General features: G+C 42.0%; 1 protein-coding gene across 3 annotated transcripts in view; it reads left to right on the forward strand.

Moving 5' to 3' along the window:
- SYCE3 (synaptonemal complex central element protein 3) overlaps positions 1-20,455 on the forward strand; it is a 33,280-nt gene that overhangs the window by 1,334 nt on the left and 11,491 nt on the right. For 2 of the 3 annotated variants that reach the window (XM_027594455.1, XM_027594454.1), the window contains exons 2-3: positions 1,405-1,624; positions 10,747-10,855. In XM_027594455.1, the coding sequence (XP_027450256.1) occupies positions 10,747-10,855 (109 nt within the window). In that variant the 5' untranslated portion in view covers positions 1,405-1,624. The remainder of the gene's footprint in view (positions 1-1,404; positions 1,625-10,746; positions 10,856-20,455) is intronic. The other variant, XM_027594453.1, reaches the window with a different exon arrangement.

The following is a 20,455-nucleotide window of genomic DNA, read 5'->3' on the forward strand; positions in this document are numbered from 1 at the left end:
CCCCACCCCCTCCTCACCCCAGTCTCCTCGCCCCCCACCCCCTCCTCACCCCAGTCTCCTCGCCCCCACCCCCTCCTCACCCCAGTCTCCTCTCCCCTCACCCCCTCCTCACCCCAGTTTCCTCACCCCCCACCCCCTCCTCACCCGTCTCCTCACCCCCACCCCCTCCTCACCCCAGTCTCCACTCCCCCCACCCCCTCCTCACCCCAGTCTCCTCTCCCCTCACCCCCTCCTCACCCATCTCCTCACCCCCCACCCCCTCCTCACCCCAGTCTCCTCGCCCCCACCCCCTCCTCACCCCAGTCTCCTCTCCCCTCACCCCCTCCTCACCCCAGTTTCCTCACCCCCCACCCCCTCCTCACCCGTCTCCTCACCCCCACCCCCTCCTCACCCCAGTCTCCACTCCCCCCACCCCCTCCTCACCCCAGTCTCCACTCCCCCCACCCCCTCCTCACCCCAGTCTCCTCTCCCCCCACACCCCACCCCAACACCCCCCTCACCGCAGTTTCCCCCATCCCCCACACCCTCCTCACCCCGGTCCCCTCACCCCACACTTCCTCCAGACCCCTCACGCTGCACGTTCCAGCCCTGGACTCTCCCGTAGGGCCTGTTGCTCCCACACCCGGAACACCTGCACCCCACACCCCACACACGCCAGTCCCTGACATCTACACGCTGGGGGTGCTCCCAGAGCCTCCTGCTCCTCTGACTCCAGGACTCCCACCACACATACACGTGCTGTTCCTGCGCTGTTCACGCACACACCCCCCGCCAGGAATCTCCACCCAAGAGCCCCTCTTGTCCTTTCCCAGTTCTAATTTCCAGGGGGACCCCAGCCTCTACCAAACTCTTCAGACCAGGCAAGACCCTGAGACTACAACCAGGACTCCAGGCCCTGAGCCCTGCACAGCTCTGGAGTCTCCATTCCCCAGGACCCCTGTGACCTCAAGCCCTTCGCACCCAGTCTCCTTAAGGCCACCCTCTCCCACTCCCACACCGCCTCTGCTCACCTAACCCCATTAGTCTGCCGTTACCTCACTCCCTTCGGCATGGGCACCGGCCTAGCGCTCCTTTCCACCCTAGTCTTGCTCCCCTGCAGCCACCTTATCAGGAAGAAAAGACATGGGCTCCGACCCCATGGTCTCCCTCTGCCCCGCTCATACCCTTTCCGTGGATCTGCCCACCCCTCCTCTGAGATCCAGCATCACTCTGGTCACAACGTCCACCCCCATTCCACCTGCCCCTCAAGGACTTGGTCTCCATGCTTCTGCTTCGTCCCCACCCATCATCTTACACACCTCTTAATCCGCTCTCTTACCTGTGCCCTCACCTTGTCTGTCCACCACACACGTTTCAAAATCCCAAGCCAGCTACACTCCATACCTTTTCTTTGTGCTACCCTAGAGTCCTGAGGGTCCCGTGCAGCCATGTGACCCCAGCCACACGACCACTGCTTCTCTGCTGCATATCCAAGTCCCTCTAGTGAGGCGCGCAGCTTTACCAAACCTGTATCATTCTCCTGAAACCAAGAACATGTTCATTGCCATTTGTGGGTGAGCTAGAGACCTCAGGCCTGAACCTGGACCACCTGGACCCTACCTTACCCTTCTCTTCCCTTCAGAGGGTAAGGTGACTTTTTCCTGTCTGAAACCAGCCCGTGCACCATTGTTACCCTTTCTCTTGATTTCAGCCTTCTCTGTTCAACTAGTTCTTTCCATAGAAACCTAAAGACAGGCAAGTCTCTGCCTTTGTAAATTAAAAAAAGAGAAAATCTCTCTATCATCTTGTCACTATCTCCTGTTTCTCCTACCTGTCTCAACTGAATCTGCATGCTTGTCTATTTTGTTTAATGCTCCATTAATTCTTTATTCACGGAAATCTTGTTGTCATTGTTACTGTTATTCAGTTACTCACGGAGACCTGACACCCAAATAAAATGTCCTAAATTCATTGGGCCCTTTTGTAATATTTGACATTGGTGTAACGTCTCCCAATTTAAAAACAAAAAACACCGGTAACTTCACATTACATTCCAACTACTGGCCCTTTCTCTGCTTCTCTTTGAACCAGAACACACAAGTTTTGCTTCTCTTCCCTTCTCTCTAAACACATTGCAGTCAGGCTTTTGTCCCTGCCACCCCATGAAAACAGCTTCTGTCAGGTTTGCAAGTGACCTTCAGGTTGTTGAATCCATGTCGAATCCACTTTTTATTCCTTATGCTGCTTTATATGAGACACAATTGATCGCTCTTTGTTTACTTTCTTCGCTTGGCTTCCAAGACTTGGCTTCCACTGATCTCTCCTGTTCTTCTAACTCACTGGCTGCTGCTTTTCAGTCTCCTTTGCTGGTTTCTCTTCCTCCCAAATTCTACACGTTGGAGAGCTCAGATCTCCCTTCCATCCACCCTCACTTGCCCAGAGATCTCAGCTAGTCCCATAGCCTTAAATGCCATCTGTACCCCAGTGACTCCCCAGTACAGATGTTCAGCCAGGCTTTTCACCACACTGCAGATTTATATTTCTACTTGAATGTCAGCACATACTGTTGGCTCCATGTTTCCAACATATTTAGAATCCAGTCACTTCTCACTACTGCCACTTCTAACACTCTGGTCCAAGCCCCGTCATCCCTTACCTGGAGTTCTGCAGCAGCCTCCTCTCTGCTCCACCATCCCCATCCCAGTCTGCTCTCAACATTGCAGCCAGAGTGATCCTTTGATTTATTTGTTTGTTTTGGAGAGAGACAGCACGTGTGCGTAAGCCGGGCTGGTGGGCAGAGGGGGAGAGAGAATCATAAGCAGACCCCACACCCAGTGTGGAGCCTGACCCAGGGCTTGGTCCCACGACCCTGAGATCATAACCTGAGCTGAAACCAAGAGTCGGACACTCCCAGAGAAATCCTTTTAAGTCATAATTCAAATATCGTGTCACTCCCTCAAATTTCTCTAATATCTCCTCAGCTCACTCAGAATAAAAGTCAGTCTTATAAAAACTGTAATATCTTCCCCAGCCTCAGCCTCATCTCCTAACATCGTGCCCTCCTTCATTCCTCTGCATTTCTAGCTTTCTTGTTCTCCAACCACACTCAAGCAGTTAGCCTCAAGGCTTTTTCATCCCTGTTTCCTCTGCATAGAACTCTTCCCTGAGATATCCACAGGACTCACACACTCACTTTCTTGAATCTGTTTGAAGACTCACCTTCTCAGAGGGGATTTCCATAGTTCACCATAGATGGAATGGTTCTTGCCACTCCATTATTTTGGAAACTACCTTAGCTTTGTTTTATTTTCTATTACCGCTTGACGTTTTCTGTATTTATGTGTTTATTGCCTATCTCCCTTGACCAGAATGTACACTCTACAAGGGCAAGTATTGTCTTTTGTTTGCTAATACACTCCTAGCACCTAAAACAGTGCCTGATAGTCAATAAATATTTGTTGACTAAATGAATTAACTGGCCTGTCCCTCCTCTCTTCTGTTGGTCTCAACTACCCACTCCCCAGTTCTCTACATTTCTGTTTATCAGTGTCCTTTATGGGTTTGTTTCCTTCTGCTTTTAAGGGCTGATTTTTAAGGGCTTCTTCCAAGTCCATTTTCTCTTCTTTTATACATTCACTGTGAATGATTTCATCTTTTCCCATAATTTAAACCACCATCAAATCTTTATTTTCAGTTTACTCTCTCTCTCTAGGGCTCTAATCCTGTATTTCAACTGTTTGTTGAATAGCTTTGCCTGGATACACCATAGGCACCACACACTCAAGCTGCCCCAAATTGAGCTCACTGTTAGCCTCTTCATTCCATTCCTCTACCCCCATTCTTTGTCCTTTGTCTCTCCTGACAGTCAAGCTCAAAACCACCCACTGTATTGTCTGAGACAGTTGTGAGAAAATAGGCTAACGAGCTCCACCTCTAGAATCAGGACTACACTCCAATCCAGTTCTACTACTGTTCGGCTATGTGACTTCCGTTAGATTCTTCCACAATCCTCAGTTTCCTTATCTGTACAACAAGGAGAGTGTAGCACTTACTATGTTACATGGTTGTAAATCAGTTAATGCTCACTGAGAATTTACACAGTTCCTGGCACATATTAAGCATGGAATAATTGTTAGCTTTTATATTATTGGCTTCATATCTCTTTTTCACCTCATTATAGTAAAACATTTTCTGAGCAACTATTCTGTCTGTACCTGGTGTTACACATATAGTCATGCCAACTATTTCATTTGGTAAATGTGGGTGCCTACTATACCCATAGCTGTGTGCATCTTCACAATAACCTGCAAAGGAGCTACTATTTCCATTTTACAGAAGAGGAAGCTGAGACTTAAGGAGATAGGGTAACTTGCCAGGCTTTCACAGCCCATACGTGGCAGAGCCTGCGTTCTAGCCTGGGGTTGCAAGGTATACACAAGTTATTCTTTAGTTGCTTACTACATCTCATTAGTTCTGTTCACTCACGTGCTTATCAAGAATTTATTGCATACCAGTAGTATAATGTGTGAGCACACAGATGGAGCCAGATTCTCAGGGCCCAATTCTCAGATCTGTGTCTTTGCTGTCTGACCTCGGGCAACTTAGTTCATGTCTATGAGCCTTGTTTTCCTCATCTGTAAATTGGAATAATAATAGTACTTACTTTTTAGGGTTCTTCTAAAGATGTAAATGCTTAGAACAGTGTCTGGCTGGAAGAGGTGCAGAAACTATGGGAATGCAAAAGAGGTGCAACCTTCGGAGTTGGCTATGGGAATGTGAGGAAAGACTTCTAGAAGTGACCCTTGAGCTGAGTCTTTAAAAACAAGAGAGTGAGGGAAGGGTATTTCAGGCAGTAGAATAATATATGTAAACACATGGAGGAAAGGGAGAACGTGGAGTTTTCAGAGTTCTCAATGACATGGCTATAAGGGCCATTTTATATGAGAAGGCTTTGGTTTGAAACTGAGCAAGGGCATCTGGATGAATGGCTATTGCTCTTCAAAGAATCTTGCTTTACAACAGGTTTCTTTTTGTCAGACTTATTCCTTGATGGCAGGACTGAGTACCTATTTATTTTTTAATTACCAGTTTCTGTAGTGCTGGTTGGCATATGGTAGATAACCCAATTTACCAAATATTGGATATAACTGAAGCTTAGGGTAAATATGAGGACATGGCTAGATATTGATAAATATGAGCTTTGGTGACTTTAAAGGCATTATTTAGATAGAGAAAAGAGTATTTGAATGTTTATTTGGTTTTAAAAATTAATATTTATTTTATTAAAGTTACTAATATTAAAAATCCAGTCTTTTTTTTTTTTTAGATTTTATTTATTCATTTGACAGAGAGAAAGAGAGAGTGAGACCAAGAACACAAGCAGGGGGAGTGGGAGAGGGAGAAGCAGGGTTCCCGCTGAGCAGGGAGCCCAATGTGGGGCTCGATCCCAGGACCCTGGGATCATGACCTGAGCCGAAGGCAGACGCTTAAGGACTGAGCCACCCAGGTGCCCCCAAAATCCAGTTTTTCTTGAGCATTTAAGTTTAGTTTACGTTCTAAATCAGATTATTAGATTATTTAGTCTAAAGATTATCTCATTCTAAACTCTCAATTTTATTCTAGGTCTAACAAATTTAAATAGTAATAATATTATGTTTTTGTTCCATGTACAAACTTAAACTCATTTTGTGTGCGTGTGTGTGCGTGTGTGTGTGTGTGTGTGTGTGTGTGTGTGTGTGTGTGTGGTTTAACAAAAGTTTAATTCCCATTCCCATGAGGTCCATCACAGGTCTGGGAGACTCCAGAACAGTTGCTCTCCATGTGGGGGGGGCTCAGCATTCCAGACTACTTTGACCCTGCAGCCCCTATTTCTGTGTGGGTGTCCATGATTGAGGCAGGAAGAGCACTACAGAGTCTTGCAAGTACTCTCAGTTGTCTTAACAACAAACCTTTTACTTTCTTAAGTAATTCTTATAAATATCATAAGCCAAACATAAATATGATGAACTTCAGGTTCTCTTAAATGTCCTAAAGCTTTTTATAAAGTTACAAAGATTTTGACTTAAAATTATAACCCATAATCAGGGGTGCCTGGGTGGCTGCCCCCCTTTTCCCTCTGCCCCTCCCCCCACCCCCAGTTGTGTGCTCTCTCTCTCAAATAAATAAAATCTTTAAAAAAATAAAATTGTAACCCATAATCATTTTCACATTTTAAACTAGAATGACAGAGCTGACCTGTTACTCTAATAAGCCAAATTCTCTTAAACATAGAAATGCATAAAATACCAAATTTTCACAGGAATTCTACTTTTTTTAAAGATTTTATTTATTTATTTGAAAGAGAAAAGAGATAGCAAGAGAGAGCACGAGCAGGGAGGAGAGGGAGAAGCAGACTCTCCGTTGATAAGGGAACCTGATGCGGGGCTCAATCCCAGGACCCTGGGATCATGACCTGAGCCAAAGGCAGACGTTTAACTGACCGAGCCACCCAGGTCCCCCAGCAATTCTACTTTTTTATGCTCTTCAACATGTCCTATCTTAAGTCCTCACCTTCTCAGCATTATAAATTATTCACTCATTAAGGAAACACCTATTTTATCGCATACAGTTTTTGGAGTTCCTGTCTCTTGAATTCTTTAGAGTTGTCTTCTCAGCTTGCTGAGATTTCATATGATCAGAGGACATTAGCTGGGGTCCAGTGACTCTCTGAGAGCCTGGACTTGACTTAGGAGTCAGGACTGGTTCCCCTTCTACCTCTCTGGCTCCTCTCCCTCAGTCTCTTTGGCTGGTTTCTTCGCATCTCCCCAAACTTGATGGACCTCTTCTCCATCTGTATTATCTCCCTTAACCTCACCTATTCTCGTGTCTTAAATAACCCTAACCTTAACCCTGTATGCTGATGACTCCCAAATTTCTATCTTTAGCCTACTCTCCCTCTGAATTCATTTATCCAGTTGCCTACTCAGCATCCCCACTTGGATGCCTCATAGGCATCTTAACATGTTCAAAACTGAGTTCTTTCTTCCCCACACAACCCAGTATCTTCTAGTTTTCCCCCATCTCAGTTAATGGTATCTCCATTTCTGGTTACCCAGCCAAAAATCTTCGTGTCATCTCTGACTCCACATTGACTCAGCAAATCTTGTTGGCCCTGCCCTCAAAATGTACCCTGAATTATCCTCTTTCATACTACTTACATCATTTTTATGCTAATCCAAACTGTTATTTTCTCTCCCCTGCATTATTCTGCATTAGTGGCCTCTTAGTCTCTCTGCTTCCACCCAGGTCCAGACAAGCTACTCTCAACCTAGTGATTTATCAACATGTAAATCAGATTATCACCCTCCAGACTCCTATCTCACTCAAAGAAAAAGTCTTTTGGGTGGCCTACAAGGCCCACCATAATTCTACCCCCCATATGTTGACTTCATCTTCCACTACTCTCCCCTTCCCTCTCTCTATACCAACTATATTGACTTTGTTGCTCTTTCTCCAGCTCATCCACCTGACTCCGAGCTCAGGGCCTTTGTTCTTACTCTTTTCTCTGCCTGGGATGCACTTTTCCCAGATATCTGTATGGCCCATTCTCTCACTTCCTGCAAGTCTCTGGTCAAAATCACTTCAGTGAGGCCTTCCCTGCACATTTATTTATTTCTAAGTTTTTATTTAAATCCCATTTAGTTAACATACAGTGTAATATTAGTTTCAAAGACCTGTATTTTCAGGGGTACAATATAATGATTCAACACTTTTAATCAAGACTCAGTGCTCATCACAAGTACACTCCTTAAATATCACCTATTTAAACCATCCCCCCACTCACCTCCCTTCTGGTAACTGTCAGTTTGTTCTCTATAGTTAAGAGTCTGTTTCTAAACAGAGAGTTTTACCTCTCCCTTTTTTTTTCCCCCTTTGCTCCTTTGTTTTGTTTTGTTTTTTTTAAGTTTTTATTTAAATTCTAGTTAGTTGACATACAGTGTAATATTAGTTTCAGGTGTACAATATAGTGGTTCAACACTTCCATACAACACCCTGTGCTCATCACAACAAGCCTGTACACTTATTTAAATTGCAGCCACCCCCTTCACACACACTCTTCCACCCTCCATCTCTGGTTGACTTTTGTCCTTGGTACTTATCCCCTCCTTATATTTATTTCACTTATTAATCTTGTTTATGTTCTCTCACCAGTAGAATATAAATTCCATGAGACCAGGAATTTTAACCTGTTTTGTTCACTGCCGTATCCTCAGAATCTAAAATAGTGCTCAATAAATATGTGTTGAATGTAGGGGTAAAAGACTATAACTGGTATCTTATAAATTAATGAATTGAGCAAGTAGCCCACACAACTTAGATATGAATTGTGTCATTATCTACTTCTTGCCTTTGCACAGATTTTGTAACCACTTCACATGATAGAATGATTTTATTCCATTTTGTATTTCTTTAGCTCTTTTATAAGAAAACTAATTTTTTTAACTTTGCAGAGTTTTATGTTTTTTCATGGATTTTTTTAATCATGTCTCAGGGAAATACACAACTCTTACAGATTTTAATTTGAGATCTCTTAAGGTTTTCTTCAATTATTTGGTCACAACCCAGAACTGGATGAGAATGGGAACAGTCAGGAGCTTGATTATAAAGGATCTTATATATGTAGTAAAGAGGTTATGTTTTATCCTGAAAGAAAATGGGAGCTATTGAAGGGTTGTAAACAGAGTGACATGGTCAGATTTGCATGTTAGGTAAGGTCATTCGGGAGGTGAACTGGAAAATGGATTTGACAAGATGAAGCCAGAAGCAGGAAGAACAGTTAGGAGTTTATGAAAATAGTCCAAATGAAAGGTGAAGAGAGCATGCACGTTAGTTCCAAACTTTGTATTTTTAGCTCCAACCTTTCTCCTGAACTCCAGGCCTATATATTCAACTGCCTATTTGAATCTCTACTCTGAGGCCTAATAGGCATCTCACGTTCACATATTCAAAATAGAGCATTTGGGGGGGACCTGGCTGGCTCAGTCAGTGGAGCCTGTGACTCTTAATCTCAGGGCTGTGAGTTCAAGCTCCACATTGGGTGGAGATTACTTAAATAAATAAAACTTTTTTTAAAAAATCGAGTATTTGGTTTCCCTTCTAATCCGTTCTTCTCTTAGTCTTCCCCACTTCAGTTAATAACACCTCATATCAAGTTGTTCTCATCAAAATTAGGAGTCATTTTGATTTTTCTCTTACCACCACTTACCTCTGCAAACCTAGACACATCAGATCCTTTTCCAAATTCTTCTGGCTTATCTTCCAAAATACAGTCTGAACCCCTCCACTTTTCACCATTGATATCATTACTTACCACCCTAGCCCAAAGCTACTTCCATCTCTAGACCATTCTAGTGCTCCCTTAACTAACTGGTTCTCCCACTCTTACCTCCTCTCAACCTTCTGTAGTAGTCCATTTTCCAAATGGCAGCTGAAGTCATTGTCTTAAAACATAATCCCCCGCTTTCAATTTCCAGTGGCTTTTCCTCACACTCAAAATAAAACCAAAATTCTTGCCTACCGAACTGATCTACCTCATACCACTTTTCTCCTCGACCCCATTCTGTACTTTCTTTCCATGCTTTAAAACACATGAGGACCACTCCCACCTTTTCTTGAGCCATTCTGTCTAGAACTCTTCCTTAGCTCTTTACATGCCAATTCCTTTTTATCATTCAAGTGTCAAGGGCTCCTGGGTGGCTCTGTCAGTTGAGCATTTGCCTTCAGCTCAAGTGATGATCTCGGGGTCCTGGAACTGAGCCCCACATTAAGCTCCCTGCTCAGCGGGGAGTCTGCTTGGCCCTCTGCCTCTGCCCCCCCTCCCTGCTCATGCTCTGTCTCTCTAATAAGTAAAGTAAAATAAAATAAAATCTTTTAAAAGAAATGGTTATCATTGAAGTATCAGTTCAAATGCGGCTTCATTAGAAAGGACTTAGCTGAGTTGACAAGCTAAAGCACCCCTCCCCGTGAAAGATTCTCTTTATTAAACCATGCTGTTTTGTTTTATTTTTGCAGTGACCACAAACCAAAGGTATCTTTACCATTCTGTTGTTTATTATTTGTATCTCCCCCTGGAATGGAAGCTCGGTGAGAGCATGGGTTTTATCTGTCTGCATCCACAAATATACTACAGTATCTACAGAGCCATAGTAGATGTCTGGCACATAGTAGATGCTCAGTAAATCTCTTCAATGGTGGATAACAGAATGGACCTCAAGTAAAGCTGCAACCTTGGAGAGAGGGAGGATAAAGACTTTAAAGAGCTGGGCGAGGCTATGAGTTCCACAAAGGCAGTGTTCACTGGCAACTCCCAAGCACTGGGCCTTCTTGACCCATAGATGAGTAAATATTCCATGAACAAATAAAATGGGTGAATTTCAGTGACCCCTTGGGTCAGGAAAATAAGATAAGGAGGAATTAAAGATGACCTCAGGGCGCCTGGGTGGCTCAGTTGGTTAAGCGACTGCCTTCGGCTCAGGTCATGATCCTGGAGTCCCTGATCGAGTCCCGCATCGGGCTCCCTGCTCGGCAGGGAGTCTGCTTCTCCCTCTGACCCTCTTCCCTCTCGTGCTCTCTGTCTCTCATTCTCTCTCTCTCAAATAAATAAATAAAATCTTAAAAAAAAAGGTGACCTCAGATTTCTGGCTTGGGCTATCCAGGTGTGAGAAATAGAGCTGGAATTGAAACGTCCATCTATTTCAAATCTGCGTCTTCTTTCTGTGCACTGCCCAGATGGCTGATTCTGACCCTGGAGAAAGAAACTATGACAACATGCTGAAAATGCTGTCAGACCTGAATAAAGACTTGGAAAAGCTACTGGAAGAGATGGAGAAAATCTCAGGTAGGGTGTTTTCCCCCTTATTTCCAGTAGCTCAAATTCTTCCTACACTTCGGAGCTCAAATCAACTGCATTAACAAGGCCTTCCTTGACCACAAGGAACTGTCCTGTCTACCTCCAGCACCCCTACCTCATCCGTCCAATCTCAGTTCCTTCCCTAATGCTCTGTTCAAAGCCTCACTCGCCTCCCCAAGCAGTCAGCCTCTCTTTCTTCTCTGTTCCCTCCCCAGTACTTGGTATATACCATTATCAACATTTACCAGATTATAGTTTTAATATAAAATTAAAATGTGTTTTAATTTACATATTTAAATTATAATTAGACATCAACTTCTATACCATGTAACTACTATTCCACAAAACTGGATACTACCACTAAATATTGCCTTGAAGTGTTTTCTGATTACTTTATGTGTGTTTGTATTTTATCTCTGCAACTGGACTCTTATCTTCCTAAGGGCAGAAATAGTGATTTCTTTTTTGTAACTGGGCACAGTACCAGACCCAAGCTCAAATACTCAGCAGATGACAAACAATATTAATATAACACCTGTGAACAGAATTGGAACTTTCTTTCTATGAGTTGTTTAAATAAAGAATTCAGAGTAATAGTGCTAAGACTGATGAGGTGCTGAAATGGGAGGTACAGTTAGTTCAGTGGAATAAAGCAGCAACAGAGTTGAACAAATTTCTCCATTTTGGGAAAAGAATGTTAGTCTGTTATTCAACATGTTTCCATTAAGTGATAAACAGCCGTGGTAGTGATACCATTATAATTTCTTTATTTTTTTAAGATTTTATTTTTAAGTAATCTCACAACCAATGTGAGGCTTAGATCAAGAGTCACATGTTCCACTGACTGAGCCAGCCAGGCGCCCCTCCCCATTATAATTTCTTTAATTTGTTCTAATTCAGAATATGAATAATTCTTTAATTTGTAAGCCTAAGTTATATTGGAGAAAATACTAATATAAAACAAATTTTAGAAAGCATGCATACTCTACTCAAATGAGAAACAAACTATTTTTAAGGACATTAGTTTGCAAATTATCTCCATTTATTACAACAGGCTTTGGAAAATTTCTGCTTAGAAATGTTTGCATTTTTTTGTCTGTGTACTTGAAAGTTTTTTTTTTTTAAACCACCTTTTTAAAAAAGTTCTATAATTCGGGCATCTGGGTGGCTCAGTTGGTTAAGTGGCTGCCTTCAGCTCAGGTTGTGATCCTGGGGTTCTGGCATTGATCCCTGATCCCCGCATCGCCATCGTGGGCTCCCTGCTCAGCAGGGAGTCTGCTTCTCCCTCTGCCCCTCCCCCAGCTCATGCTCTCTCTAGCGTGCACGCTCTCTCTCTCAAATAAATAAATAAAATCTTCTTTTAAAAAAAGTTCTATAGGGGCGCCTGGGTGGCTCAGTCGTTAAGCGTCTGCCTTCAGCTCAGGTCATGATCCCAGGGTCCTGGGATCGAGCCCCGCATTGGGCTCCCTGCTCAGCAAGAAGCCTGCTTCTCCCTCTCCCACTCCCCCTGCTTGTGTTCCCTCTCTCGCTGTCTCTTTCTCTGTCAAATAAAGAAAGAAAGTATTTTTTAAAAAAAGTTCTATAATACATTTTCTACCAAAAGTTACATAATTCCTTCAATCTAATAAAATATTCTCCTATCTAACAACATTCACTTAGCACCTACTATGTACTATTCTAGGATTAAGGTTGAATAGAGAGGGGCCCCTGGGCATGGAGTGGTGGCTCAGTTGGTTAAGCATCTGCCTTCAGCTCAGGTCAGGATCCCGGGGTCCTGGGATGGAGTCCTGTGCATCAGGCTCCCTGCTCAGTGGGGAGTCTGCTTCACCCTCTCCCTCTGCCCCTCCCCTGTTCATGCTCTCTTTCTCAAATAAATAAATAAAATCTGAAAGAAAGAGAGGAAGGAAAGAAAAGAAAGAAAGAAGAAAGAAAGAAAGAAAGAAAGAAAGAAAGAAAGAAAGAAAGAAAGAAAGAGAAAGAAAGAAAGAAAGAAAGAAAGAAAGAAAGAAAGAAAGAAAGAAAGAAAGAAGAAAGAAAGAAAGAAAGAAAAGAAAGAAGAAAGAAAGAAAGAGAAAGAAAGAAAAAGAAGAAGAAAGAAAAGAAAAGAAAAGAAAGGAAGGAGGGACACCTGGATGGCTCAATTGTTTGAGTGTCTGTCTTCGGTGGTTTGGGTCATGATCCCAGGATCCTGGGATGGAGCCCCGCATCAGGCTCCTTGCTCAGCAGAAGAGCTGCTTCTCCCTCTCCCTCTGCCTGCTGCTCCCCTTGCTTGTGCGCGTGCTCTCTCTCTCTCTCTCTGGCAAATAAATAAAATCTTTTAAAAAAATGCAGCATCTCACGTCACGGGTGACCTGCCTTTAAAAAAGAAAAGAAAAGAAAGTTGAATAGAGATGTCAAATAGAGATGCTCCTTCATTAGAAGAATGGGTAGGGGGCCAGAAACAGACATCAAGATGACTAATTATAATTTAAATATGTAAATTAAAACACATTTTAATTTTATATTAAAACTATAATCTGGTAAATGTTGATAATGGTATATACCAAGTACTGGGGAGGGAACAGAGAAGAAAGAGAGGCTGACTGCTTGGGGAGGCGAGTGAGGCTTTGAACAGAGCATTAGGGAAGGAATTGAGATTGGACGGATGAGGTAGGGGTGCTGGAGGTAGACAGGAAGGGCAACCCTGTAGAAGAGATAGCCAAGGCTGTGTGCCAGGGAAGGAGAGCCAGGCATAGTCAGGGAACGAGGTTAGTGCATGGGAATCACAAGATCACAGGCCAAAGAAAGAAGAGGTGAGAAGGTTCTCAGTGCCAAGCTAAGGAGTCTGACCTTTCTTATTTAGGTAAGAGGAAGCCATTTGGGATTTCAAGGAAGAAACTTGTGTTTTAGAAAGATACCCCTGGGGGTGCCTGGGTGATGCAGTCAGTTAAAGCTTCTGACTCTTGGTTTCAGCTCAAGTCTGATCTCAAGGTCATGGGACCGAGCCCCATGTTGGGCTCCTCGCTCAGTGAGGAGTCTGCTTGAGTTTCTCTCTCGCCTTCTGCCCCTCCCCCCTGCTTGCTCTCTCTCTTTCTCTCAAATAAATAAATCTTAAAAAAGGGGGGGGGGCGACGCCTGGGTGGCTCAGTCGTTAAACATCTGCCTTCGGCTCGTGTCATGATCCCAGTGTCCTGGGATCGAGCCCTGCATCGGGCTCCCTGCTCAGTGGGAAGCCGGCTTCTCCCTCTCCCACTCCCCCTGCTGGTGTTCCTCCTCTCGCTATCTCTCTCTCTGTCAAAAAAATAAATAAAATCCTTTAAAAAATTAAATTAAAAATTAAGAAAAAGAAAGAAAGATACCTCTGATAACCAAGGAGGGATGGTTTGGAGAGTGAAGACTAAAGGAAAGATCATTTAGGAAGCTTTGCAAAACTAAAAGTTAAAAAGGGGGACCCCCTGGGTGGTTCATTTGGTTAAGCGACCAACTCTTGATTTCGGCTCAGGTCATGATCTCAGGGTCGTGTGAGATCAATCCCCACATCACATGGAGACTTCTTAAGATTCTCTCTCTCTCAAAAATAAATAAAAGCTGAAACAACAGAAAAAATAAAATCAACAAAATTCAGTCACCCAGAATTAACTGTTAACATTGGTGAACCTTATGGCAAGTCTCTGTCTATGCAAAAATAGAATGATGGATCAATGGTTGATGCATGGAGGAATCTTTTTTTTTTTTGAAAAATATGCTTTCATTGAAATGGAATCATACTATATAAGCTACTTTTTTAAAATAGATTATTCCCCTTAATTTTACTGAAGAATTTAAATTGAAGTGAAACTGAAGAAATTCACTTTATTTTTTTTTAAGATTTTATTTATTTATTTGAGAGAGAGAGATAGCAAGAGAGCACAAGCAGGTGGGAGGGGCAGAGGGAGAAGCAGACTCCCCACTGAGCAGGGAGCCCAATGCAGGACTCAATCCCAGGACTTCTTCACTTTATTTATTTTATTTTATTTTTTAGGACATCTTCACTTTATTTTTTTTTAAAGATTTTATTTATTTATTTGAGAGAGAGAGAGAATGAGAGATAGGAAGCATGAGAGGGAAGAGGGTCAGAGGGAGAAGCAGACTCCCTGCTGAGCAGGGAGCCCGATGTGGGACTCGATCCCGGGACTCCAGGATCATGACCTGAGCTGAAGGCAGTCGCTTAACCAACTGAGCCACCCAGGCGCCCAGGACTTCTTCACTTTAAACAAGTATTTCTTCACCATGAAAAATACATTAGCTTCTATAAGATTGTTCCAAAATTAAGAAGTCTGTGGGAAAATATTAAGGAAACTCATGTTATTTCTTCAGCTATTTCATTTATTTTGTTCAGGATCTAATAATACTAACCAATAATATTTATTCAGTACTTATTAAATGCTAGATGCTGTTCAAAGCACTTTACATTAAGTAGTTCATTTAATCCTCACAACACTTGTATGAGATATAAGGACTCTTACTATCCCTATTTTACAGATGAAGAAACTGACGCACAACTGCCATTCATTATACTAGTAATTGTTCATTATCAACTACAAATGACATTTATAATAATAATATTTACAACACTTAACGTTCTGTTCTCTAATCATAAGTCCTACAGTTGTTGAGATTTACACATTCTGTCTTCAAACAGTTCAAATATTTAAACCTAGAAACTATAGCTATGGATATCATGTTCCTGAATTTGTTAAGACAGGGGCACTGGATGGCTCAGTCGATAGAGTGTGTGACTCTTGATCTTGGGGTTGTAGGTTCAAGCCCCATGTTGGGTGTGGAATTACTTAAAAATAAAATTAAAAAAATATGTCTGTGTTTATAACTGAATGGTAATTTGGTTAGGTGATTATTTTCTTTACAACTTAGAAGATGTTTTCAGCATTTAGTGGCTCTGTAGAATAGTGTGAGGCCTGCCCATGTGTTTCCTCTTGAAAGTGACTTACATTTTCTGCCTCTAAGAGTCTTTATTCTGGAAGTTCTATACTTCACTAACATAAGATTGGTGTTAATATTCTCTAACACTTTTCCTGGGATACATTAGACCTCAAGATCTGTAGACTTTAGTATGTTTTTTTGGTTTGTTTTTGGTTTTGTTTTTGTTTTTTGAGAGCAAGAGCACACACACAAATGGGAGTAGGGGGCAGAGGGAGAGGGAGAGAGAGAATCTTAAGCAGGCTCCATGCCCAGCACAGGGCTAGATGCAGGGCTCGATTCCACAACCCTGAGATCATGACCTGAGCTGAAATCAAGAGTTGAACGCTTAACTGACTGAGCCACTCAGGCGCTCCTTTAGTATTTTTTATAAGAACTTTTTCATTTATCATATCTTGAGATACTTTTTGTACTATTTCTTTGGTTTACTTCTTCAGAAATTCCAATTATCCATATGGTACATCTCTTTTTGTGTTATCTTCTTTGGCATCATCTCTGTAATCTGTATTATTACTCTGACAATTTTCCACTTTATTTTCTGTTGGTTCCTCAAGACTGTTCCTCTAGTCCCTGACTGTGCTGTTGTAGAACAAATTGTTTGTCCATTTTCAATCTCAGCTGTAGAAAACTGATTTTATCATACCCCTCAGTTCATGATACATTATGATCATTTGCCCATGAAAGACCCCTCTAGTTTATTTTTTTATTCCCTTATTCCCATAGCCCATTCCCTTTTCTCTCTCCCATAGACAACAATTCTAATATATACTTTTTTGTGTGTATGTTCTTGTGAAATGTATATTGCTAGTTTATAAATTTATTTTAAATTTCTATAAATAGTATTGTGTTATATGTCTCGTGCTATTTGTTTTTTTTATTCAGAACTATGTATGTCAGCTCTTCCAAGATGCTATGAGTACATCCAATTTATTGCTTTTAAATGCTGAAAAGTATGCATATACAGTAGTGTACATCATTCATAGCCAGAATTGGCTAAGCCACATGGGTGATAACATGGAAGTTAAAGTCCAACCCATCTGTAGGACCTGTGGACGAAAACAAATTCTCAGAGAAGGGCATTTGGGCCAGGAAAGCATCTCAATATGTATTTATTTTTCCGTATTTGAACTCAATTGCATTTCTGGGCTTTTTCCTCCTGTCTTCCCTAATTTTTTAACTATTGTTCTATTAAACCTTTGCATTGAATGCTTTGTTCATTCACTTTTATTCCTTTTTAAGTCATGAAAACATTTGGGACAGTGGATTTATCTCTAGATATTTTTACTGCATCCCATAAGAATTGATAAATCGTGTTCTTGTTTTTTATTGTTAAGTCACCTTTATTTAGGTATAATTTACAAACAATAAAATAAACACATTTTAAGTGTGCAGTTCACTGGGTTTTGCCAAATGTATACACCAGTGTAACCAACACAACTGTCAAATACAGAATATTTCTATCACTCCAAAAGTTTTTCTTCTGCCCCTCCCCAGTCAATTCCCACTCCTCCTTCCCCAGCATGAGACAACAACTGATATAATTGTCTAGAGTTTCATATAAATGGACTCATACAGTATATATTCCTGTGTCTGGCTTCTTATGCTCAGCAGGTCCAATCAGCTTAATATCATTAATGTAATGGACCAACTTGGTGTCCTATGGAAAGAACGGCATTAAAGGTCCCTGCCCACTAAATTATGACGTAGAGCTGGAGAGTTGATATACCTGAGTTGGGATAGTGGAGATGTGTTGTTAACCTTGTCAGCAGAAAACAAACTGCTTCTGGTGGTCTTTATCAATAAGTGTAGAGAAAAAGCATTTGCCAGATCAATAGCTGCGTATCAGATACCAGGGGATGCGTTAATTTGCAACAAAACCTCATCTTGAATAGCAGTTACAACTGAAGCCACCATCTGACTGAGTTTAATCCACTGTCATTCTCTAAGATCTGTCTTCTATACAGGCTAAATAAACAAATCGAATGGGAATGTGGAGAGAATTACCCTCTGCATCTTTCAAACCCTTACTGGTGGCACCAATCTCTACCATCCCTCCAGGAATGCAGCGTTGCTTTTGCTTTACTGCTTTCATAAGAAGAGGCAGTTCTAGTGGTTTCCACTTGGCCTTCCCTACCTTAGTAGCCCTCACTCCATGGATCAGGGAATAAATATGGGGATTCTCCCAGTTGCCGCGTGATCTATTTTATTTATGCATACTGGAACTGGGAAAATTTTCACAAAGTGTGTTCAGAGACCCATTGAGCCCAGTGAGACAGACATGAGCTAGAACTCCATTGACAACCTGACCTCCTGAAGCCCCTATTCTGACTGGTAGATCACTCAACTGACTGGTAGTGATATTCTGGGTCTCCAGGAATTAGTATCAATTCAGAGCGACTGTCCAGTAATCCCCAAAAAGTCTGATTATTTCCCTTTTCCCAGTGTACAGCCCTGCAGCAGTATTGTTATGAGGTCCCTGTTCCTAAAGCTGATGGTCACGGGAGGAAGAAAAGTAACTAAAAAATAATTACTTTTGATGAATATTAAGATGGAATAGTTTACATGGTACTATCAGATAGCCAAAAAGGGAACCCAATTTAAAATACGGAACCAAGGGGCACCTGGGTGGCTCAGTCGTTAAGCGTCTGCCTTCGGCTCAGGTCATGCTCCCAGGGTCCTGGGATTGAGCCCCGCATAGGCTCCCTGCTCAGTGGGGAGCCTGCTTCTCCCTCTCCCACTCCCCCTGCTTGTGTTCCCTCTCTCGCTGTGTCTCTCTCTGTCAAAATAAATAAATAAAATCTTTTAAAAAAAAACTGTCTTTATAAAAATAAAAAATAAATAAAATAAGGAACCAAGAAAGGCACCCTAGAGTAAATGACTTCTCAGCTAAGACTAAAATATGGGCATGAGTTAAAAAGGAGCAGGTTTGGAAGGAGATGGGGGAAAGTGAGTTCAGTTATGGACATACTGAGTTGGAAGTATCCATTTTACACAAAGGTGGAGATATTCTACACACTGTCAAAAATATAATCATAGAGCTCAATGTAAATTGGTACAGCCATATGGAAAATAGTGTGGAGGTTCCTCAAAAAAATAAAAATAGAGGGGCGCCTGGGTGGCTCAGTCAGTGAAGCATCTGCCTTCGGCTCAAGTCATGATCCCGGGGCCCTGGGATCGAGCCCCGCATCGGGCTCCCTGCTCCGCGGGAAGCCTGCTTCTCCCTCTCCCACTCCCCCTGCTTCTGTTCCCTCTCTCGCTGTGTCTCTCTCTGTCAAATAAATAAATAAAATCTTAAAAAAATAAAAATAAAAAATAAAAATAGAATTACCATATGATCAACAATCCCATTTCTAGGTATGTATGCAGGAAATGAAGGGGATGAAATCAGTATCTGAAAGAGATATCTGCACTCCCATGTTCACTGTAGCTTTATTCACAATAGCCAAGATATGGAAACAACCTAAGTGTCTATCAGTGGATAAACAGATAAGGAGAATGTGGTATATTTATGCAGTGAAATATTGTACAGCCTTAAAAAAGAGGAAATCCTGCCATTTGTGACTACATAGATGAATCTGAAGGACATTTTGCTAAGTGAAATAAGCTAGGCACAGAAAGACAAATACTCTATGATACCACTTATATGTGGAATCTAAAAAAATTCAAACTCATAGAAGCAAAGAGTGAAATGATGGTTGCCAGGGCTAAGGAGGGGGGAAATGGGAAGATGTTAGCCAAAGAATACGAAGTTTCAGTTATGCAAGATAGAATGAGTTTTGAATGTCTAATGTACAGCATGGTGACTATAGTTAACACTGTATTGTATACTTAAAATTTACCAAGTATATAGATCTTAAGTGTTCTCAACACAAAATAATAACTGAGGTGATGGAGAGGGTAATTAGCCTGTTTGTGGTAATCATTTCACCATGCACACATCTATCAAAACATCACATTGTATGGGGCGCCTGGGTGGCTCAGTTGGTTAAGCGACTGCCTTCGGCTCAGGTCATGATCCCAGGGTCCTGGGATCGATCCCCGCATCGGGCTCCCTGCTCAGCGGGAAGCCTGCTTCTCCCTCTACCACTCCCCCTGCTTGTGTTCCCTCTCTCGCTGTCTCTCTCTCTCTCTCTGTCAATTAAATAAATAAAATTAAAAAAAAAAAGAGCAAGCCTCATTTAAAAAAAAATCACATTGTAAACTGTAAATACAATTTCTATCTCTTAATTTTACTTCAAAAAACCTGGAAAAATATAATCGCAGAGCTCAAAGAAAGATCAAGACTTGGTGGCAGGGTTAAAGCACCATTCATTCATTCATTCATTCAACAAGTACCTCCTGAATGAACACATGCCAAGCCTTGTACGTAAGTTGCCTATAGTCTAATGGGGAAATAAATGTATAAACATATAAATGCAGTATACTATATTAATTGCTATAATAAAGGGATAATAAAGTTCCAGTGGGATTTAGAATGGATGGCTGAAATCTGGTAAATTATGGAAATTTTTAAGAGGAGGCATGGAGCATTTCTCTGAAACAAGAGTTGTTGGAAGTTTCCCATATAGACAGGTGATGGGCAAGGCCTTTGGACAGAAAAAACAATTTGTGCCAAGGAACAAAAGTGTAATA

Source organism: Zalophus californianus, chromosome 9, assembly GCF_009762305.2.
Source record: "Zalophus californianus isolate mZalCal1 chromosome 9, mZalCal1.pri.v2, whole genome shotgun sequence".
Classification (NCBI taxonomy): domain Eukaryota; kingdom Metazoa; phylum Chordata; class Mammalia; order Carnivora; family Otariidae; genus Zalophus; species Zalophus californianus.